The 27,729-nt window shown below is 35.6% G+C and overlaps 2 protein-coding genes across 6 annotated transcripts; one reads left to right on the forward strand and one right to left on the reverse strand.

Moving 5' to 3' along the window:
- Positions 1-514: 514 nt before the first annotated feature.
- On the reverse strand, positions 515-20,914 carry sh3pxd2ab (SH3 and PX domains 2Ab). 3 transcript variants are annotated; one of them, XM_051133542.1, is made up of 9 exons: positions 20,789-20,914; positions 19,516-19,603; positions 12,721-12,861; positions 8,377-8,481; positions 6,383-6,500; positions 4,351-4,934; positions 4,155-4,204; positions 3,897-4,016; positions 515-2,502 (listed from the first exon to the last, which is right to left on the reverse strand). In XM_051133542.1, exons 3-9 carry the CDS (start codon positions 12,821-12,823, stop codon positions 997-999), a joined length of 2,586 nt encoding a protein of 861 aa, XP_050989499.1. In that variant the 5' UTR covers positions 12,824-12,861; positions 19,516-19,603; positions 20,789-20,914; the 3' UTR covers positions 515-996. The 3 variants fall into 3 exon arrangements, with proteins under 3 accessions (XP_050989499.1, XP_050989500.1, XP_050989498.1); XM_051133543.1 differs by lacking the exon at positions 20,789-20,914 and adding an exon at positions 19,876-19,915; XM_051133541.1 differs by lacking the exons at positions 19,516-19,603; positions 20,789-20,914 and having other exon boundaries at positions 12,721-13,360.
- On the forward strand, positions 20,321-27,350 carry samd8 (sterile alpha motif domain containing 8). 3 transcript variants are annotated; one of them, XM_051133548.1, is made up of 7 exons: positions 20,343-20,454; positions 22,588-22,664; positions 23,392-23,968; positions 24,257-24,352; positions 25,252-25,369; positions 26,055-26,205; positions 26,316-27,350. In XM_051133548.1, the coding sequence occupies exons 3-7, from the start codon at positions 23,394-23,396 to the stop codon at positions 26,618-26,620; spliced, it is 1,245 nt and encodes a 414-aa protein (XP_050989505.1). In that variant the 5' UTR covers positions 20,343-20,454; positions 22,588-22,664; positions 23,392-23,393; the 3' UTR covers positions 26,621-27,350. The 3 variants fall into 3 exon arrangements, with proteins under 3 accessions (XP_050989504.1, XP_050989505.1, XP_050989503.1); XM_051133547.1 differs by lacking the exon at positions 22,588-22,664 and having other exon boundaries at positions 20,321-20,454; XM_051133546.1 differs by lacking the exons at positions 20,343-20,454; positions 22,588-22,664 and adding an exon at positions 22,671-23,010.
- Positions 27,351-27,729: the final 379 nt, after the last annotated feature.

A 27,729-nucleotide genomic window follows, 5' to 3' on the forward strand; every position in this document is an offset into this window, starting at 1 on the left:
AACACTGAACTGAAAAACTAAAAATGTTTTACATACCAAAATAGACATTCACAAAATTGTAAGTGCCAATAACTTTTATTTATGTTCATTGTGAAATAAAACTATAACTGTAATGCTAACCAACAGCAGAGCCTGTATTATTATTGCTAATATAATTCTTTGCGCACAAAAAGCATTCTCGTAGCTTCATAAAATTGTTTTAACAATGTCCTTACTACCTTTCTGAGCCTTGAACGTGTCAGTCGCATTGCTGTCTATGCATGTCAGAAAGCTCTCAGATTTCATCAAAAATATATGAATTTGTGTTATGAAGATGAACTAAAGTCTTACGGGTTTGGAACGACATGAGGGTGAGTAATTAATGACAGAATTTTGATTTTTGGGTGAACTATCCCTTTAACCATTTATAGTAATGCAGTGATTGACCTTACTGAATGTTTAATTAGAAAACCTACATATGCCCTATATGAATGCATGGATATGAACACACAAAAACTCCATCAAACTATTGTGATTAATGCAAAACAGCACTTGGCTATTTATTACAAGACTTGATTTGAAAATGAAGTGATTTGATAGGAATAGCACCATCTTTAATTACACAAACAAAGAAACTCACTGATGATAGACAGATAGATAGATAGATAGATAGACAGATAGATAGATATTTATCTGAAAGTGCATTTAGCCTGTAAACAGAACCTGATATTTATTTAGTAAAAAAAAAAAACAAAGAGACACATTTTAACAGAAACCTTCTGCAGCACATTAAGACCAACTAAGAGCAATAACTAAAAGCCTGTTCAGTGACAATAACATCACATCATCCAGCACAAGCAGGAGTATACAGCATATAAACAAGGTGTCAGTCAACACGCGCATTCACTTGGGACTGACTCTTTTAGTGTTCCCTTTGATTTTGCGAACAGAGACAGCCATGTCTCATATGAATTAAAAAGGGAACTCGTTTTTATTGGGGTCTTGGTCGAGAACCCACTAGCTCCTCCTCTCCAGGAAGTTGGAGGGTACCCATCCTTTTCGCGTTTTTGCCGAGTCAAGCACACGGCAGTACCACCATCCATTAGGGTTTCTCTCCAGAACCTCCAGCCTCGTGCCAGCAGGGAAGCTCATGGTCTCCGCGTCGCCGTGATAGTCGGCGATAGAAACGTACTCCTCCCGCAGGTTGTTGTGGATCAGATGTGGTTTAGGTTTGACCATTGACACCGGTACCTTATGTCTCATGCTCTCGGTATTACCTGCACAGGTGGTTTGGTCATTATAGCTATGACCAGGAAGCGCATCGTTCCTCCGTCCCGCGGGAGTCGTGTGCGTGTTAGTATTGTCCTTGAGGACATTCTGAGGTCTGACGGCAAGCTGCTTCACGCCGACCCGGCAGTTCTGTTGGTTAGATCTGTGTCCGCTCTTCAGGCTTTGGTTAACGCGCTGCTCGTTCTTCTCCAAACTTACGCATCTACCCATCTTTCCAACATCTCCCTGCACTGAAATCTCCAACTCGGGCAGCGCTGACCAAGATGTCTCGGAATTAATCTTCTCGCTGGTTTTGGCTTCAGTACTGCTTGTTTCAGAGCTTTTGATTGGCTGTAGGTAGTAAGTGGGCGCCCAGCCCTCTTCGTTCCCCCAGCGGACGAACCACCAGCCGCTCTCCTGCTTCTCTAGAACCTCTACCTGCACTCCTGCAGGAAAGCTGAGCTCACATGGCTCTTCCCGCTGGTACGATGCAGTAGTTCGGTAAAAAAACGAAGGCAAATCGGAGAATGCCTGGAAGTATTCTGACAAGCTATTCTCAGAGTCCTCAGATGTGCGGGAGGTCCTGAATTGCATCTGGCCTGGTTGTTCTTGGTTCAGGGGTCGTCTGAGGGAACTACAGTCTTGGTTTGCGGGTTTCGGACGCACGGACGGTTTGGATTTCGACTCATCAGCCTGCTGTTTGAGTTTAGATTGCTTCAAGTGTGCGTAGAGCTCGATGTTGGGCTCGACTGTTGGGGCGTCGTATTCCGGTGGATCCCACATAGATGCCCGCTGGGCCGCAGAGGACGAGTATGTGTCCGAGTGACTGTCCTTACACTGTGGGACAGCTCTGAAGCCACCGTTCGCATACACACCCTCATCGTCTTCTTCATCCCCTTCACCCAATGTAAAAGAAACGGTACGTTGATTCAAAGGAGGCGGGGCTCTATTCGGTGCATCTCCTGGAAGAAAGTCCTGCTCGGGATCAAATTCAAGGCCCACTGTTGGAACATCATATTCTGGTTCCTCATACACTCGTGGACTCATTTGGGTCACAATCTCGGATTCAACACATGGAAGAGAGTTCTGCTTTTTAATTGGCGGAGCAGGAGGCGGGACCTTGGGACGAGTCAGTGTGCTGGTTTGGCGGTATAAGGTGGGTTTCTTGCGTTTGTCTATGTAAGAACACGGGGCCCAACCCTCCTTTTCTCCAATTTGGACATACCACCAGCCTCCGGAGTTCTTCTCAATCACCTGTAAACATACACAGTTTCCAGACCATCCGTAGACATACTTATATTTAATTTTAGTTGCAGCAAACAGGGAACACTGGGGTGAGTTGTCACACTTTACTAAACATTTTAGATCAGTTTCTGTATAGATACAACCTCACTGAGGTTTGAAACCCCTGAAGCCTGATGCAATTACCAGAATTTTTAATATGCACATACAACACATACAAAATTCCATTCAGAGGTGAAAATAATAGTTGAATTTATAAAAATGACCCCGTTCAAAAGTTTACATTACTTAATGCTGAGTTGTTAACTGAATGATCCACAGCTGTTTTTTTTGTTTAGTGATAGTTGTTCATGAGTCCCTTGTTTGTCCTGAACAGTTAAACTGCCCGCTGTTCTTCAGAAAAATCCTTTAGGTTCCATAATTTCTTTGGTTTTTCAGCATTTTTGTGTATTTGAACCCTTTCCAACAATGTATGATTTTGAGATCCATCTTTTCACACTGAGCACAACTGAGAGACTCATATGCAACTATTACAGAAGGTTCAAACGCTCAGAAGGAAACACAATGCATTAAGAGCCAGGGGGTGAAAACTTCTTGAATTTTAAGGTCAGGGAAAATTTTACTTATTTTGTCTTCTGGGAAACATGTAAGTATGTTCTGTAGCTTCTGAAGGGCAGTACTAAATGAAAAAAATATGAAATTTAGGCAAAATAAGAAAAATGTACACATCTTCATTCTGTTCAAAAGTTTTCACCCCCTGGCTTAACGCATGTGTTTCCTTCTGAAGTATCAGTGAACATTTGAACGTTCTGTAATAGTTGCATATTAAGGGTTCAAATAGACAAAAATGCTGAAAAACTAAAGAATTTGTTAAACCTGATTGATTTTTCTGAAGAACAGTGGCATGAACAGTTGAACTATTCAGGACAAACAAGGGACTCATGAACAACTATAAAAAAAATTCAAGTGTATGTAAACTCTTTTAAAGAGAAAAAATCTTTTATGTGAAATGTCATATTCAGGTCAGTAAATAAAAAATAACATGCATTTTATATGATCCCTCTTATTTTGGTAAAATAATGAACATTTTGCAGATTCTGCACAGTGTTTGTAAATTCGACTTTAACAGTATGCTTATTTGGTCTTCAACAAACATTTATAATTATCAATACTGAAAACAGTTATGCTGCTTATTTTTGTGGACACTGTGATAATTTTTTAGGATTGTCTGATAAACAGTAAGTTTAAAAGAACAGCATTTTGGGGAAATAGAAATATTTTGTAACATTATAAATATCTCAACTGTTAGTTTTGATCAATTTAATGGGTCCTTGCAGCACTTATTTAAAAAAAAAAAAAAAAAAAAAAAAAAAAACATCCCTAAACTTAACTGAACAGTGTTTTACCTCAGCTTTTTGTCCTCCACTGAAACTGATCCCATCTGTCAAGCAGGACCTGAACTCAGCGATGGTGTAATACTCAGCTTCAACAGTAGGGGGATCTGGGGGCTGTGGTAACTGAAATCCCTGAACGTGAAGAGAAGAATTTGCTGTTCAGCATATTACAAAACCACAAAATGACCTATTTGTGTGTGCGTTGTGTGCAATGGAGAGAAAGAGGAAAAAAGAAACCGAAAATGGGAAAATGAGAACACACACACTGACCAGGCTGTTTTCTCGACGGGGAGGCGGTTTTTGATTGTTTGATGGTGATCCTAGGGAAAACAAGTCAGAAATCATGACATGACATGAAAGAACAAGATTTTAGACAATGCAGTAAGAAAGAAAGAAATGTAAAACATAAAACCACAAAAAGGGAAATAAAAGTGAAAATGAATTAAAGAAAAAGAAAGAATCTCACTGGTTTCAACACTGTGGAATCTCTGAGGTGCGACTCGAGCAATGGCTGGAGACGGAGGGACTGTTTTGGTCTTTATTGCGGACGATGTTGAAGACACACTTGCTTCAGAAACAGACACAGTTACACAAGCGTCTGACACTGACACAGACACACTACTGTCTGAGACGGACAAACACAAGCTCGTGTCTACGTGCTGGGTGACCTGATCATCAGAGTCTCCCTCTAAACTATTTCTGCCTGTATTAGCTGCTGTGCTCATGCTGCTGCTGCTGTTTCTATTGGTGTGTGTGTTGTTACTGTAAACATCAGACTGCTCCGCATCACCATTGTACTGTGTATATGAGTCAGTCTGTGAGTTCCTGTATGTGTTTCGGTGTACGTTGGTGTCAGTTTGTGTGTGTGAGTGTCGTTCGTTGGCGGGTTTCTTGTTCAAGAGGTTGCTGATCTCCATAAGGTTTCCGATGATTTCCACCTGACCCTGCACTGCTGGTTTATTTGTCTCTGTTGCCTGGTTACCAGCCATGACACCATCTTGCATTTTCTTCAGGTAGGCAGCTGGAGCCCATCCCTCCTTACCACCATAACTGAGAGGAGAACAGAGAGAGAGATATTGCACCAACCACACATTTTCTCAATAAAACTATGTATACAAAAATAAAGATGCTTCACGATGCCATAGAAGAACCCTTTTTTGTCTAAATGGTTCCATAAAGAACCTCTAACATCTGAAGAACCTTTCTGTTTCACCAAAGGTTCTTTGTGGAACCAAAAATGGTTCTTCAACGGCAGCACTGTGAATATCCTTTTAAAGCACCTTTATTTTTAAGAGTGTAACTGTATACAACGCCATTTAGAAACTTGGGATTGGTTCAGAAGCTTTTCATATTTGAAAGAAATCACTCCTCAAGATGCTTAAAATTGTTTAAAACATTTATAATGTTACAAAAGATTCAAATAAACACAGATGCTTTTAACTTTTTATTCATATTTTGGTTTCCACAAAAATATTAAGCAGCACAACTGTTTTTTTTTTTTGTTTTGTTTTGTTTTTTTATTTGATGATAATAATAAGAAAAGTTTCTTGTGCACTAAATCAGCATATGAGAAAGTCATATTAGAAGCATAATTAAAGGATCATGTGACACTGAAGGCTGGAATAATGTCTGCTGATAATTCAGCTTTGACAATACAGGATTAAATAATATTTTGAATTGTATTAAAATAGAAAACATCAATTTAAACTGTAGTAATATTTCACAATATTTTGTAATTAAAATACACATTTTCAGCATCATTACTCCAGTTTTCAGTGTCACATGATCATTCAGAAATCATTCTAATATGATGATTTGCTGTTCAAGAAACATTTTCATTATCAATATTTAAAACAGTTCATTTTTTCAGGATTCTTTGCTAAATAGAAAGATCCAAAGATCAGCATTTATCTGAAATAAAATGCTTGTGTAACATTATACACTATACCATTCAAAAGGTTTGATTTAGTATAATTTATTTGTTTTTAAGTTTTTTTTTTTTCAGATAAGTGCTATTCTTCTAAACTCAGCTATTTCTTCTACTCAGCTGTTTTCAACATTATAATAATAAATGTGTTTTGAGCAACAAATCAGAATATTAGAAGGATTTCTGAAGGATCATGTAACGAGTAATGATGCTAAAAATTCAACTTTGAAATTGCAGGAATAAATTAAATTTTAAAATATTCAAATAGAAAATAGTTATTTTAAACAGTAAAAATATTTAACAATTTTACTGTTTTTGCTGTACTTTGGATCAAATAAATGCAGGCTTGGTGAAGAGACTTCTTTAAAAAACACTGTTCAAAAACGTTTTACTTGTAGTGTAGGCCTGCCTGTTAATTTTCAGTGCCTACTCAAAAGCAAACTTTTATATTTACCTTTATGGGTTTTTTTCTGAACAAAAATCCATTAAACATTGAGAAAATTCGGCAAAAAAATAGGATATTTGAAGAGATTAAAGAGAAGAATCAACATGTGAAAGAAGAAGAGTTTACCGTATGAACCACCAGCCCTCCAGATTCCTCTGGATGACCTCAACAATGACGCCACTCTCAAAGCCCAGCTCATCCTGACTCGAACTATTGAAGGACTGAACAGTGATATATCTCTCTGCTACAGACAAAAAAGAAAAGAGTGCACAATGTATACTGTCCTGCTACGAGACACAAGGTAGACAATAGACATACAAAATGCAATGTTTAGAAAAAAGCATAGAACAAATATATTGTAAATCTGTCTAGAAGTGTGTAGGTGTCCTGCAGAATTATTTGGACACTTACATTTAAAAAAATCAAGGGGCATCTGTTAAACCTTTTCTTGGAACTAACTTTTATTCATTATTCCATTCTGCCAGTGATTATATTTGGACTTTTTTTTAGATTTGTTTCTCTAAAAAGTGTTCATGCTGTTATGTTATGCTAGTCCACTTCCAGAACAACAATTTACAGATAAGACTCACCCCCTTGTCATCTAAGATGTTCATGTGTTTCTTTCTTCAGTCGTGAAGAAATTGTTTTTTGAGGAAAACATTTCTGCATTTTTCTCCATATAATGGACTGCTATGGTGCCCCGATTTTGAACTTCCAAAATGCAGTTTAAATGCGATTTCAAACGATCCCAAATGCGGTTATAAACGATCCCAGCCGAGTAAGAAGGGTCTTATCTAGTGAAATGATCAGTTATTTTCATAAAAATAATACAATTTAAATACTTTTTGATCTCAAGCGTTGGTCTCGTCTTACTCTGCCTGGACTCTGTTTTTTCTGGTTCATGACAGTTAGGGTATGTCGAAAAACTCCCATCTTATGTACACCCTCAACTTCAAAATCGTCCTATTTTACCTTTTTTGTTAAGGGTGTTGGATCTTCTTTGCATGTTCACTTTGCAAAGACTGGGTCAGTACTTCTGTAGCGATGTAGGATGATTTTGAAATGATTTTTGAAGTTGAGGGAGAAAAAACGAGAATTTTTCGACATAGAGTTAAGGGAGAGCCAGACAAGATGAGCATTTGAGATTAGAAAGTATATAAATTGTAGTTTTTTTAATGAAAATAACCGATCGTTCTTTCCTTCTTCCTCGGCTGGGATCGTTTACAACCACATTTGGGAACGTTTGAAGTTGCATTTAAACTGCATTTTGGAAGTACAAACTCAGGGCACCATATCAGTCCATTATATGAAGAAAAATACTGAAACGATTTCCTCAAAGAACACAATTTCTTTACCACTGAAGAAAGAAAGACATGAACATCTTGGATGACAAGGGGGTGAGAACATTATCTGTAAATTGTTGTTCTGGAAGTGGACTTATCCTTTAAAATACATGCCACACGACTTGATATTTTTTTATCTAATGCATTGACATTCATACATTTTAAAATATGCCTTAAGTGTCCCAATACTTTTTGAGTCACTTTAGGTAATGCTTGTGTGTTTAGTTTGTTTGCTATTTTAGAGCAGAAGTGGAAAACCTAAATGAAACATGCAGACATTGCAGAATCTCTCCACCACAAGTCACATTCTCTCTCTGTAATATGGGTCAGTGTGTGTTGGACCTGCTTGTACAGTAAAAGTCTTCTGGACCTGGAGATGGAAAATCTGACATCTTTGCTGGAATTTCCACTCCCAGGCTGTTAAATGCTCCAAGACGTGTGTGTGTGTGTGTGTGTTTGTAGAGCAAGGGGGTCCCTTGGCTATGATGTGATGCCTGTATGGTTTTCATCCAAGCAAGACTGTATGTGCTGACATGGCATGAACTTGTGTCCGTTTCATGCATAAATCTCTTGAAGCAAATGAATGGTAAACCGTTAAGAGGGTTGCGCAAGACAAAAGAAAAACAGGACATCTGGCCACTGCTTGTGTTTTACACAAGCCAGCAGCTCTTATATCTGTTGTGAAAGATGTGCTGTGTTTGTTCAACGGTTCTTGATTCAGTTTAGTGGCAGCACGGGTGATTAAACAGGTAGTTTAGCAGTGTATCTTTGTCTTACTCTCTCCGTTTGGTGCTTTGTGGCTGTCTCGACGTCCTGTGAGAGAGACAAGGTATGTAGCAGGAACCCAGCCTTGTTCTTCAGCTGTTCTTACAAACCACCACCCTGAAGAGAAAGAAAGAGAGAGAGTCTGTGAGCACATACCACTGATGTAACTGATTCCAGCTGTTCATTTGAATTGGGTCACTTCCCTTCTGTCTTAATAGTTTAACTAGTCCCGAACACATCAACATAAACAAAAAAGCAGATCATTAAATGTTGTTTTTCAAGGAAAGAGGACATGGAAGCATCTGTGATTTATGTAATGCAACATTTTTCAGGCCAATGGCCCCTTGGTGAATAAAAAGGTGGAGCAAAGACCCCCAGTCACATAGTGTATAAATATGAATGATGCACACATTGACCTTGAGTAGCACACATATAGTATCACACTATTATTTTATGTTACAATACAAAGCCGTTCAATGAACTTTATTTATGTGCAAAAGTCATGTTCATTACATGATATTTTAATGGGGGGACAATGAATCATTTAGCTGAACTTTAGCTTAAGAAGTTAACAATATCATATGTTTGTTTTTCATACAAGTCTCTTATGCTCACTGACGCTGCATTTATTTGATAAAAAACACTAATATTGTGAAATATTATCACATTAAATTAAAATGAACAGTTTTCTATTTAAATATATTTTAAAAAGTAAATTATTTCTGTGAAGACAAATCAGAATTTTTTAACAAAAATAATTCCAAACTGCAGTGTCACATGATCTTTCAGAAATCGTTGTAATATGCTGATTTGCTGCTCAAGAAATATATATTATTATTATTTTTGAAACCAGTTGTGTTGCTTAATATTTTTGTGGAAACCACGATACATTATTTTTAGGATGCGTTGATGAACAGAAACTTAGACAAAAACAGCATTTATTTAAAATAGAAATCTTATGTAGCATTATAAATGTCTTTACTATCACTTTTAATCAATTTAATGCATATTTGCTGAATGAAAATATTTCTTTTTTTAAAATCCTGAAAAGATTTGAGCTATTGTGTATTTTACATCAATTAAATTTCCCACTGCATATTTGACCTATATAACTACACTGCCTTTCAAAAATTTTTGTTTTTTAAATATGTGTTGTATGCTCATCAAGGCTGCATTTATTTAATTAAAAATACAGAAAAAATCAGTATAATTGTGAAATATTATTGCAAATTAAAATAAACATTTTCTATTTTAATATACTTTAAGATATAATTTATTTCTGTGATCAAAGCTGAATTTTCAGCATAATTACTCCAGTTTCAGTGTCACATGATCCTTCAGAAATCAGTGTTTGGAACCTGTGATGCTTTTTTTTCAGGATTCTTTGATGAATAAAAAGTTAAAAAGATAGCATTTATTAAAAATAGAAATCTTTTCTAATAATATAAGTCTCTACTATCACTTTTTTAAATTATCAATTTAACACTTCCTTTGTGAATAAAAAGAAAGAAAAAAGAACAAAACTTTTGAATGGTAGTGTATATAATTACAAAAGATTTCTATTTTAAATAAATGCTGAGTTTTTATCTATTTTTATTATTATTAATCAAAGAATGCCGAAAAAAGTATCACAGGTTTTACTTTGGTAGTACAACTGTTTTCAACATTGATAATAAATTATTGTATTAGAATTATATCTGAAGGATCGTGTGACACAAAAGACTGCAGTAATGATACTGAAAATTTTGTTTTGCCTCACAGGAATAAATTATATTGCAAAGTATATTAAAATAGAAGACTTAAATTTTTAATAATATTTCACAATGTTAAATTTTTTAATGTTTTAAACTTTTGAAAACCACAAAACTGTTGGCGCTGATCACAAGCACGCTGTCACTGGTTGCACACACCTGCCATGAGTTAGTGTTCGCAGTGTGAGACGCTCATTAGAGTAAACAAACACACGCACTAGGTCGCCAGATCCTCAGTTTATTATGCTCTGTAAAAAAATACCTAAAGGAAATTAAATGGACAGATTGACTCACACAAGTACAGTACCTCAGATATCTGAAGACTTTTTGTTAGCATATACTCCAAATGCCTACATCTGTTTGTGTGTATGCATGTGTTAAAGGACAAAATCAAAATATTCCAAACAAACAAGAAAAAGAGACATGATAACAGAAATGAAACAGTCACTAATGAGGGAGAGGAAAAGGAAGGAGTTCATGGAAGAGAGAGGGCTAGAAAGGATGTCTTGGCATATTAAGCTTATAATGACTTTAACATAAAGAGTTCAGCAACACACACTCACACAAAGACACAAACAAATACACATACACATATGAACACACTTTTTATGATGAGGAAAGATTCTGGAGGATCCATTAAGATGGTCTAAAGACCTTCACTCAAATACGAGTCTCTGGCTGTGGTGGGCTTTTTCCAGACACACACACACACACAAACTCTTCTACTGCTCTCAAATGCTTCAATATCATTGCTTTCCTCAAAACCGATCTGTTAATTATCTGTTTCTGCATGTTCTAAGTTATATTTTCATATTTCAAAGCATTTCAATAAAAAGTCATTCTGAATTCTCTCCAGACACGCTATTTGTTTCAAACACACAGTGTAGGCTGGAAACGTTCCATTTCTCCAAATGAAATCCAAATGCTGCTTTAAATACTGCTAAGATGCGTAAACCAAACAATGTTTACTTATAAAGCCTTAGAGTAACTCATGTTACAATTTTTCCAGCATCCGAATAGTTTTGCGGTGAAGGTGATCTATGATGAATAAGTACCTTTAAGCCTCTTCTTTTTTTTTTTGGCATGTTTTTGAATAAATAGGTCATTCTGTGGTAGCTGTATATCATTATTCACTCATTTAGCTTCTAAAGAGGTCATAAAAAAAATAACAACTGTAACATCAGATAAATAAGCACAGCTGTCATGAAAGACAGTTTACAGAAGGTCAAGTATGCACTGACAACAAATCATGAGGACAGCATAAGGAGTTTAATTCGCGTCATCTTCCCCTTTTAAAGAAAATGTGCACTTTTAAGAACACATTTTCAAGGAATTTGTTGTAAACAAAGTTGGCTAGCTGGACTCCAAGTGTGACCAAGTTGGTTAGACTGGTCTGTTTTAATGGTCTCAGAGGGATTTGGGGAACTTTTCAACTGGTCTAACTAAAGACCAGCTAAAACAATTTACAAGCTTGGTCAGGCTGGAAGACTATCTAGATCAGCTTTAACCTTAGACTGGTTAAATTTTTTTTTGTTTTGCTTTGTTTTTTGTTTTTTTCTTTTTTTTCTTAAAGAAGACTAATTAGGTAAACATTTGACAGACTTGAGGTTTACTCCATAGTGAGACGCCAAGATTTTGTGAATGAAATGATTTTTAGTTATTTATGTTTCATTTATGAGGTGTGATGAAGCTTTTATTAAATTTTATATATATATATATATATGTTGTCAAACGATTAATTGCGATTAAAATAAAAGTTTTTGTTTACGTAATATATGTGCCTACTGTGTAGATTTATTATGTATATATAAAAAAAAAAACACATACAGTATATATTTTGAAAATATTTACACGTAGCTACATGTATTTATTTTTATTCATAACATTAATATTAAATGTAAACATATTCAATATATAAACATAACATATTTTTCTTAAATATATCCATACATGTGTGTGTATTTATATACACATAATAAATATACACAACACACACACATACATATATTATGTAAACAAAAACTTTTATTTTGGATGCGATTAATCGCGATATATAATTTAATACCTAATTTAAGTGTTAGATTTGTGAAATTGTTACTTATTAAATATTATTAAAAAAACACTAAAGACACAATTTTAGGTTAAGAATCAAATACACTCTTAAAAATAAAGGTTCCAAAAGGATGTTTTAGCAGTGATGCCATAGAAGAAACATTTTTGGATTCCCAAAGAACCTTTCAGTGAACAGTTCCTAAAAGAACCATTTTGAAGAACATTTTAAAAACCTAAAGAACCTTTTTCAACTACAAAGAACCTTTTCTGCGTTTGAAAGGTTCCATCCTTCCTTATAGAACCAGTGATGCCAATAAAGAACCTTTATTTTTAAGAGTGTACGTTTGTGACATTAATCATGTTCTTGCATGGTGGAGAACTTTCTGAAATTCATGTTAATTTTTCAAAAAAACACACATTTTGTTTTGCGTATAATGTAAGAGTTAAAAAAAGATGCAAAGGATAAGCATTTTCCACCAGTGATTTCTGACTTTTGGACCCCACTGTAACAAACAAGACTATGTTTGTATGTGTATGGATGTGGGTCACTCACCACTCTCACTCTTTTCGATCACCTCGACTCTCTCTCCTGCTCGCAGGCTGATTTCTGTATTTTCCTGACGCTGGTAGTCTGCCGTCACGACATACACACACATACACTCCTCTGCACCCAGGGCATCTCCACATTCTCTCCCTGAGGATGATGGAAAAAAACAGGCGGTGAGCCAGCTGCCTCCACGCCCGTGTCCACCTGAACTGCGCCGCGCCATTCACCAACACTAACGCGGCCCCGGCCAATCAGCACGTGGTACCAGATCAACGGCTCATCCAAGAATCAACAAGAACCCTGGCCCAGAGAGGCTCAGATCTGTGCAGGTAATGTCTCAACAAGCAAAAAAGGCTCAGATACAACAAATCCTACTTTCATCCAGTTTCATCCCGTCTTAAAAAAGTTCCAAGGTAAAAGGTTTTGAGCAAGCACAGTTCAACCTGAAGCACATCCTACCGGCCCGGGGCCCAGGGGTCCACCCAACGACAAGACTCATATGGGCTCTGCCGTCTCCTCTAAGAGCTTCAGATCCCTTCTGCAGCAGGACACAGGCCTGACTGAATAAAGAAATGGAGCAAGGGGGGGAAAAGAAAGACAGAGAGAAAAGGAAAAGGGGTAGCTGACGAAAGGAGTGAAAGATGAGATGAGGAAAATAAACCAAGAGCTATGGGCTCAAGGGGCGGGCAGTAGAGAAAGGGGAAACAGATGCCAATCAAATGATGCTCCACCCCTTTAAAACTGTTTAAACAGAAACATATGGCCTATGAAAATAGAGTATACTCACACACTCAGCACATACTCGCATTCTCCCCAACTTTGCTCACATTCTCTGAAACACATCCTACTGCTCTCCAACAAAAACAACAAGGTCACATTTGAAACACTGATTCTCTATTCTTTCAAAGAAAAAAAAAGACTACATTAATGGTAGTTTTTAGCATTAGCTTTAGTGTCCATCTCTCTAAAATATATATTTTATGTTTTTGGTTTTTGTGCTAATTTAAAAATATATATATATATATTACAGTACACTTTTGAATGGTCGAACTGAATCATTGAACTAAGTTTGGGTTTGTTGAGTATTGTAATGTTTTTGAAAGACGTCACCACCACATTTAGTTTAATTTTTACAATGTATTTGAAATATACACTGCCGTTCAAAAGTTTTGGATCAGTAAGATTTTTAATGTTTATTTTTTAAAGGAGTTTCGGTAACACTTTACAATACGGATGCACAAATATGCATTAATTCATGTTTAATTAATGCACAGATAATCACAAATTAATGTATAATTCATGAAGAACTAAATCATTTATTAATAATTACTACATCAGCAACTAACGAACATTCTATATGATTCATAGATTAAGTAATCAATAAATTGTTATTAGTTAAATGTGTCATAATGTATTAATTCCCTAATAACTTGTTTTATTAACTAATGATGTTAATTCATATGGTAATTACCACAGTGGTCAAAGCTATGTACTTCAACTTCCAGTTGTCTGCTTTAATTACCCATTAGCTAATGATTTGCAAATGTATCACAGAACTTGAGGCACAGAACTATTAACTAATTGTTAAGTAATATGTCATTGTGGTTATGGATGTAGAATTACATCTTGTGCCTCAATGAGTTGAAACCATGCATTTTCATGGGTTGAAACCATGCATTTATTTGATCAAAAATCCAGAAAATGTGAAATATTATTTCAATGTAAAATAACAGTTTTCTGTGTGAATATATATTAAAATGTAATTTATTCCTGTGGTCCAAAGATGAATTTTCAGCATCATTACTCCACTCTTCAGTGTCAACATGATCCTTCAGAAATCATTCTAATATGCTGATTTATTAACAATGTTGAAAACAGTTGTGCTGCTTAATATTTTGTTGGAACCTGTGACACTTTTTCAGAATTCTTTAATAAATAAAAAAGTTAAAAAGAACAGCATTTATTTAAAATAGAAATCTTTTTTAACAATATAAACTACCATTTAAAACTTTGTGGTCAGTAAATTTTTATTCTTTCTTTTTTGAAAGAAATTAATAGTTTTATTCAGCAAGGATGTGTTAATTCGTTAAAAAGTGATAACTACGACTTATATTGTTAGAAAAATACACATATTTTGAATAAATGCTGTTCTTTTTAACTTTTTATTCATCAAAGAATCCTGAAAAAGAATCACAGGTTCCATAAAAATATCAAGAAGCATGTAACATTTCCGACACTGATTATAAAAGTAAAAGATCAGCATATTAGAATGATTTCTGAAGGATCATGACACCGAAGACTGGAGAAATGGCTGATGAGAATATAACTTTGCATCATGGAAATAAATTATATTTTAAAATATATAAAAATAGAAAACCATTATTTTAAACTGTAAAAATATTTCACAATATTACTGTTTTTTTCTATATTTTTGATCAAGTAAATGCAGACTTGATAAGAGGATTCTTTAAAAACACTAAAAATCATATTGATCCCTTTTGAATGGCAATATATATATATACACACACAGTTGATTTTTGTTCGAAGAAATGTATAAATGTAGCCCTCTTTTAAAAACATTTAAAAACTTATAAACCCAAACTTTTGAACAACAGTGTAACTTTATACGTAAAGCAATTAAATTATTAGCGTGTGTACTATAATATACAAAATAACAATATACAATATAATATATTATATATATATATATATATATATATATATTGCTAGAGTAATTCTAGATGAGAATGCAGGGGTCTCAATATGTCTTTCTGAAGATTTTTTGAAATTACGGTAACACTTCATTTTACAGTCTCTTGACTAGTTGCTTATTAACATGCATATTATTAGAATATTAGCCATTTATTAGTACTAATTAAGCACAGATTAATGTCTTATTCTACATGACCTTATTCTACATCCCTAATCCTACCCAATCCTAACAACTACCTTACTAACTATTAATAAGCAGGAAATTAGGAATTTACTGAGGGAAAAGTCGTAGTAAATAGTGAATAAGTGTTCCCTATTCTAAAGTGTTACCGAAATTACTTTTAATTTGACACAGCATCTTAAAATGTGGTGCTCATAGCATCAGATGCTGAACAACACAGCGAGACATGATGCAATGGCCAATGACATCAGTCTGTTTCATACAGACAGTAAATAAACCAACAATTAACATTACAGACTCAGAAGTGATTCATGTATGACTGAACAATGCTCAGTGAATTGAATTGAATATATTTTTTTCTCTTGACTAATTTTTGTTCAAGTAAGTGTATAAATGTAGCCTTGACCACTTTTAAAAACACTTAAAAAACGTACAAACTGAAACTTTTGAACAACATTGTAACTTTGCACAAAAAGCGATTAAATTATGAGCTTGGATTATTAGCGTGTGTGTGGTCTTTATGACTATATATTTAAACAATGTGTTTTTAATGTTTGTTCTGGTGCAATTATTATTTTACTATACACAGTAATTGTAATTTCATCACTGAGTTTGTTTTATTATTTTATTTTTTATGGTTGCATCACACGTTGTTCATCACACTTGTTTGCAATATTACTTAGTCAGAACGTTTCTAAACAGATTAAGTCCTTATCTTAACACATCTGCATTTAAAGCATTTTTGCAGTTGCTGTTACTCAAAGTAATTATTCTTTAAAAAATATCCTGAGTATTTCAGCCCTATTTTCTAGCTCTAGTTCTCAAAGATGCACACATGCAGAGAGTCAAACTTTTAATTTTGAAAGTGTACCGATAAAGATGTTTTATTTGCTTTTTGCACTCTCTCTTTCTTTGTTTTGCTCTTAATTTTCTCTTTCCTTCCCTCCTATGGCTTCCCCCTCCTCACTCCTCATTCCCCCCCTTCACACTGAAGCCACTTCCTCTCTGCCACGTCAACGGCCTCCCTCTGAACTGCTTTTTCGGCAAAATCACAGAATCCCTTTCTCTCTGACTCTCCTTTCTCCCAATTGCTCTCTCTCACTCTCTTCCTGACCTTGATATCATATTTTACATGAACTGCATGTCGTTGTTGCTTATTTCTGCAGTATGTTTTTCTGCAGGAATTCAGCTGACCTCATGAAAAAATAGGCACAATGTACTTTCTTATGTTATAAATCTTATATTATAACTGCACATTCAGTACTGCACACTAAACTGCACTTAATCAAGTACATAAATATGTTACAACTCTGCTTGGTTTGACATGAAAAATGAAATGAGTGATTAAGCTGCAACTACTGCACAAACTCAGGAAAAATTTAGTCATTTGCGTGCTCTCAGTAGCTTTATGCTACACACAGTGTTTATGTGAGTTTCTGACCTAGAATAGAGTCAAAATGACTGATAATTTGCTAGAATCATTCTAGATGAGAATGCAAGGGTCTTAATATGTCTTTTTGAAGCTAATTACTCTTAATATGACACGGCATCTTAAAATGTGGTGCTCGTACAGCGAGACATGATGCAATGGCCATTGACGTCAGTCTGTCTCATACATACATAAACCAACAATTAACATTTCAGACTCAGAAATGATTAATGTATGACTGAACCATTCAAATTGAATTGCTGTGTACTGCCAGTAAAAGGAATATGTTCAATTATCAAAACAAGCATATGTTCGGTGTTCACAAAAATGTCTTTTAATTATCTTCTTTTGGGGCTTTTCTCAGCAATTTTAATATTAATAGAGTGCTGCAGCCATGACATCAAAACCCAGAAAACTAATTTGCCACTGGGTTCCCTCAAGATTTCCCTATGGGTTTTTATAATAGGGTTTTTCAATTCATGAATAAGATAAGGTCTGTGGTAAATATATATTGACAATACTTGCGCATGGTGTTGTACAACATAAACTGCACACACTCACACCCCAACCATTCTTATGTAGTTACTAATTAAAAATATGTTTTTTAAAATCTGTTTACCGCAGACCTTATATTTTACTCTTAAACTGAAAATCCCATTATAAAAACCCCTAAGAAAACCTTGAGGGAACCCACAGCGAAATAGTCTTTTGGGTTTTGACATAACGGCTGAGGCACTCTTTTAAGATGCATTTTATGTAATTAATTAGATTATACTGTTAATTAGTTGACAGCCCTAAACAAACATGTAAAACATGTTTTGAAATTGTGGGTAACGTAAAACTTAGTGATATTTCAAGTACCAAATACAGACAATTTATGTAGCGCAGTAAAAACAACAGAACTCATTTTCATTCTTTCTTTCCAATAACCCCGAGGAGGACTTTGTGCTGGCCTACATATCACATCCACACACACATTAGTGTTTCCATTTGACTATGGTGGAGGAATGCAGAGTTGCATAACAAAGACAGCAGAACTGAGATCTCATTTCAGACACTCAGAGCAGAAACAGAAAACACACACAATAACATTATTACATCTCACTATGTGTTTAGAATATCAGATTCACCTAACATGTGTAATGTTTAAATGATCTATTGCCATTTCTGTTGCGCACACACACAGTGATACAGGGAATTGAAGGCAATGTGAAGGCAGTAATATACTGTAATAATTGCATCAATAATTCTATGTATAAATAAAATAACTATATGTATTATCTTGCATTATCTTGCAGATGTAACTCGCATCCCTTGACATCAGCAGTCCAGGGGATCTTAACAAGGATATTTCTGTGCAAATTGACTCCAGCTGTTCCACTTCTCTTTTTTTTTTTAACATCATGTGCTCACTGTGATGTAATGTTAAAGTAGCTTTTCCTGAAAAAGCACTTCTTGTCAGACATGTCAGACAACTACTGCTAGGTCATCATGAAAAGGCTGGTCAGGTTTTTAGAACAATGGCTTTACATTAATCAGTCAAGTTCAAGACGGATAAACTAGCTAACACGAAGCTAACACAGATAGAAATCACTGTAACCTACAATCAAACAACCTCCAAATGCACAAGAGACTTGGCTAATGCTGAATGTTAAGGATTATTTTGAAGTTGCCATAAAACCAGCATGCACTTAAGTGTTTCATACTATTCAGTTTGGTTGGGCAAATTTTAGCACTGAACTCAAATGCAATGTAAGTACAACAGCACAACCTAGTGTGCAAAAACCAACTATATATGACACTGTAAGAAAAAAATCAGTAGAAATCAGTAGAAATATCCTGGCAGAAATTGCATCATTCAACCCTAAAATACAACACAATGCAATGTGCAATTCTAAAAACACATATAGAATATAGAAAATATAGAATACAGGGAAACAATATGTGACCATAGACCACAAAACCAGTCATAAGGGTCAGTTTTTTTTTAAATTTAGATTTATACATCATCTGAAAGCTGAATCAATAAGCTTTTCATTTATGTATTGTTATGATAGGAATCTGGAATCTGAGGGTGCAAAAAATCTAAATATTGAAAAGATCATCTTTAAAGTTGTCCAAATTAAGTTCTTAGAAATGCATATTACTAATCAAAAGTTAAGTTTTGATATAGTTACAGTAGGAAATTCAGAAAATATCTTCATGGAACATGATCTTTACTTAATATCCTAATGATTTTTGTCATAAAAGAAAAATCGATCATTTTGACCCATACAAAGTATTTTTGGCTATTGCTACAAATATACCTTATATAAGACCTCAGTTTTGAGGTCCTGGGTCACATGCATGGAAACAAAATGTACATGTTATATGATTGTTAGATAAACTGCTTTATTAATAAAAAAAACACTATGGTTGAGTACACCAGAACTGAGCTTCCATTAACAAAAGTGGTTCAAAAATGTAATGTAATATTCACCTTCCCAAATTGAGGTCACAATGTGAAGTCTCACCACTTAATCTAATCACACACTTGCTGTTCCAGAGGATTCCTGACCAGTGAGCAACTGTGTGAAAGACAGAAAGAGGGCACAAGAGTGTTAGATTATTATGGTGACCACAGCACAGCATTTCACATGCCACAACTCCAGAACATGAGACTGACACTCCAAGACTGAATCTGTCTGCTGAGTGCAGTTTGGAAATATTAAGTACTTCATATGAAATCAAAATATTTTGTATAAATGTGACCCTGAATCACAAAACCAGTCATTAGGGTCAATTTTCTGAAAATCTGGAATCTGAGAGTGCAAAAAAATCCAAATATTGAGAAAATCACCTTTAAAGTTGTCCAGATTAACTTGATTTTTGGCATCAAAATCGATCAGTTTGACCCATTCAGTGTATTGTTGACTAATGCTACAAATATACCCCTGCTACTTACGACTGGTTAATATGCTATATTTTTAATGCCCCCCTAAACCATCATAGCTGCCTACAAACGTCTAGAAAACACAACAAAACTGTTCTTCTGACTATTTTAGTCTCTTTAAAACTCAATATCCGTACTCAGCAAATTTCCAGTACATTACATTCAAGTACAGCGTGTAAAACAAGATAATTAACTATAAGAAAGGTCAACAATAATGAGGCTGCGGTCAGTGTGGTTACAGCAAATCTCTACTTCAACAAGTTTTTAGAACAATTCCATATTTGGAGTTCCGTGGCCACACCCAAGGGGCGTGTCGTGTGTGACGATGATTCCTGTTTACATGCTTTTGGGCGTCACTGGCAGCATGGCAGTGACTCAGATACTGAAGGCTGATGTGGCTCGAGATCACAAGGCTGGGATCTCGAGCTCTTTGGCGAGGATTTTTAACACAACTGGAAAATTTAAATAACCACACGGACAAACAGGGTAAGCCAGGCGCACAGCTGATATGACAAGAATATCCCACCCCTAAAACAGACACTCTTCCACGCTGACAGAGTCTGACCACAGTCCGATTTGTCAGTGTTTTCTCTCTCTCTTTATCGCTCTCGTAGAGTTGTTTGACCGCTTTTTGTTGTTTGGGTTTTTATTTGAGTTTATACGGCAGTCATATGCGAATAAATGCGTGTACGGATTCAAATTCCTACAGACAGACAAAATGAGCAAGGCTGTGCTTTACTCTATAAAGGTTATTTGTTATACTTTTCTATTTCCACACAGATAAATCATACAAAATAATCTTCTGTTATCATTTACTCACCTCTGTTATTTAAACACTGTATGATTTTCTGTTTCTTAAAGGAAACAGGAACCGACGATCTCAGTCACCAGTCACTTTCCTAACTTTTTCCTTACAATGAAATCCATAAAGTGGTGACTAATTCTGCCTAACATCTCCTTTTATGTTTCTTTCTGGATTAAGCTTCCATTTTAGAACCATTTAGATGTTATTCTGACATATTAGGTTCTTCCTTGGTCGTACCTTTGGGAGCGCAGGTTTACTATCATAGTCGGATCTGTGATTACTGTCAAAAACTCACATGGTACATTGGATACTGAAACCACAGCTCAGAAACTGGAAAAAAATGGTAAAAACTGGTTGGCCACACGTAATCAGGGTCAATTGTCTTTTCAGTTTTGAAGATTTTCCATTTCTAGAAGTAACTTTTATGACGCCACCATCTGAGGTTTGTGGTATTGCGCAATCCAGTTTGTCTTTTGGCCCCTCTAGCGACTGTGAAGATGATTTTGGAACTAAATATATATAAAATTCTACACAGACACGTTTTTTTTTTAATATTAATTGAGGACTCTTTATATACATAATGATTTTTATACTATACAAACTTTATATTCTATAGTTTGTTAGCCACCTTTCTTTTGCCATCTGGCCCAAATCACTCAAACTGTGGCCCAATGTGTGTGTTTCAAATGCTAGCAATTTGTTGGCCACCTCTCTGTCCCAAATTGTCACATTTTTAGTACAGTTTTAAAAAGAAATTCACATTTTCACTTCACTTAAAACTTGTTTTGCTAAACTAAAATTGGTGCTGCGTGTTAGTGGATGTATATCAGATGAAACTCATCCAAATGCCGTTGGATTTGGTAACAACAGACTGTTTGTTCATGCAGTGTTGTGCAAGAGGACAGATGCTTGCCTTTAACCGCCCTGTAGTGTCCCTGAATCAATAATTGCTCTTGGTACGGAGTGGCAGTATTCTTGTATGTGTGTACAGTATTTGTATTCTTACCCAATGCTTGTGAGCACCGGTATTGTTGAGCTTTGTTCATTTAAAAAGCTTCCACTGAATGTTGTGATGTTTTTTTTCCAGTCATTCTGGTTCCAGGACTGTCACATGTTTGACAGTCTGTTATTGAAGTTCGTCTCTGATCAGTAATGTAGATAGAAGATGGTTAACTTGTAAACAAAGCACATACCAGTCATATGTACTGCATGCTGAACATTTAATGGGATAGTTCACCCAAAAATGAAAACTGTCTTCTCTATAACACAAGAGTGTTAAAAATGTTTGCTTGTATTTAGTATCCTGTTGTGCCAGCAGGACTAACATAAGGCACTAATGAGGGTCTGTGTGTATAATGTAAATCAACATGTTTAAGAAATCATCAGTGCTTTCAGATCCTGTGTACAAATTGCAAGTCCTTTGGCCTGATGACAGGTGTAAACATTTAAACTTGTATTAGAGATTAAGGTCAAAGTGTTTAGTTCTTTTTACTTGTCTAATAAGTGTTTAGTGATATTTATTAATATTATTACATATTAATGTAGTGATTTCAGTTCACAACGTAATTCAAGTCAGCATGCACCGTTTATTATGTTTGTGTATTTAGACATAATTCAGTCCAGCACACTGATCACATTTCAGACATTCTTTGAACTGATTACAGAGGTTACACACCATCTCTGATAAGAAAGCGTCCCCATGTGTGTTATGTTAGAAACTCTGTACTTTAGCACTCAAGCATCAGAATCAGCAGAATTTAGCACTGAAGATTGCAGAAATGTACTCATATACAAGTATTACTGATTGTACACAGACCTTTGGAGTCACACGCAGAAAAGTTGAAGATGGTGAGCTGTAGAAGGTGATTCAAAGAGATCAGGGGTGTATAAAGTGAGTGTCTGCTTATTCTGTTAGATTTATTGTCGCTGACTGGATTAGGGATTTGCAAAAGTACATAATTGTAAACCAGCCTGTCTAAACTGACTAATAACTAGTTGACTAATGATTTCTAAAGATGTAGTCCACCCAAAAAAAGATTAAATAATTTACTATAATAATTTACTCACCCGCATGTTGTTATAAACCTGTATGACTTTGCTAAACATAAAAGAAGATATTCTGAAGATCACTCCAAACATCTTTGGAGCCATTGACTTCTGGACCAAAAACAGACATTTTTCAGAATATCTTATTGCACAAAGGAAAATTTGTTGTAAAGCTTTGGAACGACTTGAAGGTGAGTGAATGATGACATTTACATTTTTCTGTGATTTATCTCTTTAAGGAAGCTCTGTGTAGTTGGTTTTTGGTGTTTACACCACAAACAGCTAGATGGATTGCAACAGAATGGAACAGAAAGCTGGGCAACTGTTTTAACTTGCATGCAAAAAAAAAAAGAACCATCACTTTTATTTATGTATTTATTTACTAAACTACTTTATTGTTACTAAACCACTGCTAAAAAATATTAAAAGTCCAATAAACAAATCTAAAACTTTCCCTTTCTTAGTATGGTGTCAAAATTTCTTAATTTATAAAAATCATTTAATATTTGTATGTGTTTCTACTGTACATTCACCTGTGTAGACTTGTAATCATTATCGGTCTGTTTCTGCAGGTATGCCGGCCTCCAGATACGTTGATGTGGAGAGTTGGAGCACTAAGCAGGTCGCCGGCTGGCTCAGAGATCAGGGTTTTCGTGAATATGTGGATCTCTTGTGCTCCAAACACCGTCTGGACGGTGCCAGCCTGCTTTGTCTTACTGAGACTGACCTACGGTGTCCTCCACTGGAACTTAAGGTGCTGGGTGATATCAAGAGATTGATGTTGGCTGTTCGGAGGCTACAGAGACAGCACTCAGCCCTCACGCACTCAGGGTCAGAGGTCAGTGCGTTGTCTCTCATACACACTGGAGGAACAGACCGTGTCGTCTCTAATGGCGTCGCAGAGCGAGGGTCAATAGACCACCAACGCTGTAATGGGTCGGTCACTACAGTTGGTGGGGAACACAATTATTCGAACGGCAAACGTAAACATTATTGTGGTCGGTTGGACCCGGAGTACTGGAAGACCGCACTCAGCACACTGTACGCCATGCTGGTCTGTGGAGTGACATCATTTGTCATGGTGCTAGTGCATGAGAGAGTTCCTGACATGAGGACGTACCCACCACTTCCAGACATATTTCTAGACAGGTGAGTTATATCTGAATGGCTGGCACAGGTGTTATATAATACCTATATACCAGTGCATATATAGAGTTGGGTAATGTATTGAGAATAGCAATATACTTTCTTGGTGATAAGCTCTATCACAATGATTTCAGTTCACAACTTCAGTTTATTCTTTATTTTAATATTAAGACATTTGATTAGATACATTTCATAGTGTTTATTTAAACCTTATCTCAGTGCACATTATCTTTTCTCATGGTCTGGGAGTGTTCAAGTCAAGAATTATGACTCTTGTTATTTATGTGTCAGTGTTCCCAGAATTCCCTGGGCCTTCGCCATGGCTGAAGCATGTGCAGTGGTGTTGGGTTCCATATTAATGCTGGTGTTGTTGATGCACAAACACAGGTAAACACACAAACGAAGAATCAAAATGCAACCCAGTACTTAGAGACATTTAATATAATATAAATTATGTCTTTTACTGAAATATGTTGTTAAAAAAAAACCTTTGAAAGATTTGTGTCATTTAAAAAAATCCACATCGTTTTATACATATTTTGGACTATGGGGTGCCATTATTTCGATGATGTAAAATGGTTGTTGCACTCGGTAAGCTACTGGAGCTACTTTTGGTATTTTTACCTCAACACAAGTTGGAATACACAGCTCTGAAGATAAAATACTGACATGTTGACCACAGCTACTGAAAGAGCTTATATGTGGTGATAGATATAAACGTACGCTTAAACCAGATCCCGTACCATCTTTTTTCTTCCTACAAGCTGCCAGGATGGCATCTAGCGTTTCTTGTCTCTGCTGTTTGTAAACTCTTTCAGTAGCTGTGGTCTACTAAAAGCCTCAAAGGAATCAGGGCTAAAGTGGAAAGAACAATGACGCGGGTCTTTAAGAAGTTTTATTCATCCATGGGCATCTTCTCATTCTTTTCTCTTCTTCTTATTGCTAGGAAAGCAGTAAATATTTACATTGCTTGTCTTGTTGCCCTTCGACTGAAAATGACAACCAAAAGTCACACAGTGTGGCTTCATATCAGTAGTTTATTTTCTGAGTTGCTTATTCTGAATTCTGTTGTGGTAAAAATAGCAACAGTAACGGCAGTAGCTCACCGAGTGCAACCATTTGACATCATCAAAATAATGACGCCCCCAATCCAGTTGTTTTCAGAAATTAATGGTACATGATGAAAATGCTTTATTATTACAGAAATCCCTTATAAGTGGTGCAACAGTGATTTTGTTGTAATGCATTGCTCAATTTCCACCCCTCTGTCTTTCTCTGTGTGTTAGGTCCATTCTGTTTCGGAGGCTGTGTAATTTGACAGGCACTGTGTTTTTGCTCCGCTGTGTCACAATGTTTGTTACTTCACTGTCTGTACCTGGTCATCATCTGCAGTGCTCAGGCAAGGTGAGGTGCATCTAGCATTGTGTCAACGGCAAAATACCACCACGTTTTCCTCAGAAAATATAAAAATATTGCCTTGTTAATTAAAGGGGACATCAGATGCCCATTTTCACAAGCTGGTATGATTCCATAGGGTCTTCATGAAAAGTCTGCAACATACTTTGGTTAAAATTCCTCAGTGGTTGTGTAAAACAATCTTTTTACCTAACAGCTCTGTTCACCACAACCAGTTTCAGTGCATGGCTCTTTGATAATAAGCTCTGCTCACCCTACTCCTCTCTTTTGTGGAAGAGGAAAGGTGATTTGCATGAGACTGACTGACTTCTGGAGGTGCAGCTGTATCACGGCTTCATAATTGAGATTTTTTTGGGGATAAAAAAAAAAAAAAGAAGTAAATAGATTTTTATATTGTAGGGTGGTTGTGTCCACACACTGCTCAGACACATATATATGCACCATGTAAAAGTGAATTTTGCATCCAATGTCTCCTTTTTTAAAAATAATATACTAATTATATAAATATTCTATACGTTTAATATTGTATTTTTAATAATTATTTAATTTTAACTTATTTTAAAATTATTATAAAATATATACATATTTTTGTCATTATTTATCACCCTCTTACACTTCAGCCTGACCATCTGTACAGTGTGCAAGCATTAATATACATAACTGTGTTTTGCAGATATATGGTGATGTGTGGACAAAAGTGCAGCGTGCGTTGGAAATCTGGAGCGGTTTTGGCATGTCTTTAACTGGTGTTCATACATGTGGTGATTACATGTTTAGTGGGCACACTGTCGTTCTCACCATGCTCAATTTTTTTGTCACTGAATGTGAGTATGCAAACAGTATGGAGAGTTTTACTCATTGTAAATATCCAGCACTTCTAGTACTTTACCAGCTGTATTCCTGTGGCATGATCATGACTTTTTATGCTTTTTAGACACGCCACGTAACTGGAACTTCATCCACACCATGTCTTGGGTGCTAAACCTGTTTGGAATATTCTTCATCTTGGCAGCTCATGAACATTACTCCATCGACGTCTTCATTGCATTCTACATCACCACCAGACTGTTCCTGTATTACCACACGCTAGCAAACACACAAGCCTATCAGCACAGCCGCCGAGCACGTGTATGGTTCCCTCTGTTCTCTTTTTTTGAGTGCAACGTGACTGGACCTGTTCCAAACGAGTATGGTTGGCCGTTCTCCAAACCCGCCTTCATGAGGATGCTTCTAGGATAGGCCATTTCTGTTTATGTGTAGTTTAGACTTTGGCTTCACAGTCTTTGTGTTTGGAGTCCTGGGGAAATTATTTATTTTTTTTATTTATTGCTTTTGTTCACTTTCTTGAAACTTCTATTTGTACTGCTTTGTTTTTGTTTTCTTTTACTAACTAACACTTCTTATAATTTCACCATGTCTGCCTGTACCAGCCTATAAAGTGCATGCATTTTCTCTGGATACCTTATTATGAAGAATCACAGTTTCAATTTACTGGTGAAACCATTTTGAGAGGTTACAACTGCAGATTTATGTTACACTTACCATTAAGCACATAGTATTTAAACTCTTGGAGACATGCAGTATATTAAACAGGATATAAATAATGATACATAATGCTTCCTATTCTAGGTCTTGACACATCATAATGGTGCATATTGAAAGTCTTACTGCCACAGTGGTGTAATTCTTAAGTTTTACTAACACATTTTTGACACTTTGTTTTTAATATGTGACCATTGTATAGATGTAATTTTTTTTACATGATTCCAGGAATATGTAAGTATTATGATATGTTTTGCCAATATCAGCAACATGTTCAGCACTTTTATATGGACTTTAAAGGGAGATACAGCATTTTCATTTAAAAGTATGATTTGCGTATTTGTATGTTTGTATATGAGGCAATTGTGAATGTAAAACTTTTCCTTTTTTGCTGTTTTATTTAAATGGACCTTGATGCTAAAAAAAGTCTTATACCTGGAAGTTTGTACTGGAATAAAAGTTTACATAGTCACCAAACACCTTTATGTGTGTGTTTAGTGTGACAGATGTCAACTGTGTTGTAGATTAGCTTATTATACAGTTTCTATTTATACAGTTATGCGTGACATATCAAGTATTACTCAGAATTTACAGTGCTGTTTGACTAAAGATTAAATGATTTACGTCTCCAGCTTGACTTGACTGCAGAGTTTCCAGTCAGACAGACTGACTTCATTTTAATATTGTTTCATTTTGGTGTCAATAATGAGGTAAGAGCACAGGTAGACACAGTTATAGACAGCTTTACCTTTTTCCTTCCTTTTCTACTGCCCTTTGTTACTTGACTCTAAAGATCAATGTGATAT

The sequence above is a fragment of the Labeo rohita genome, chromosome 17, assembly GCF_022985175.1.
Source record: "Labeo rohita strain BAU-BD-2019 chromosome 17, IGBB_LRoh.1.0, whole genome shotgun sequence".
Lineage (NCBI taxonomy): Eukaryota > Metazoa > Chordata > Actinopteri > Cypriniformes > Cyprinidae > Labeo > Labeo rohita.

Coding starts and splice junctions, on each gene's coding strand:
- sh3pxd2ab (XM_051133541.1), bottom strand. CDS start 12,937: ATGGCGCGGCGCAGTTCAGGTGGACACGGGCGTGGAGGCAGCTGGCTC. Junction 4,205..4,350: donor ATTCCACAGTGTTGAAACCA/GTGAGATTCTTT, acceptor TGTTTTCCCTAG/GATCACCATCAAACAATCAA. Junction 2,503..3,896: donor GTGGAGGACAAAAAGCTGAG/GTAAAACACTGT, acceptor GTATGTTTACAG/GTGATTGAGAAGAACTCCGG.
- samd8 (XM_051133546.1), top strand. CDS start 22,863: ATGACTTTGCTAAACATAAAAGAAGATATTCTGAAGATCACTCCAAAC. Junction 24,353..25,251: donor TTGTTGATGCACAAACACAG/GTAAACACACAA, acceptor TCTGTGTGTTAG/GTCCATTCTGTTTCGGAGGC. Junction 25,370..26,054: donor ATCTGCAGTGCTCAGGCAAG/GTGAGGTGCATC, acceptor TGTGTTTTGCAG/ATATATGGTGATGTGTGGAC.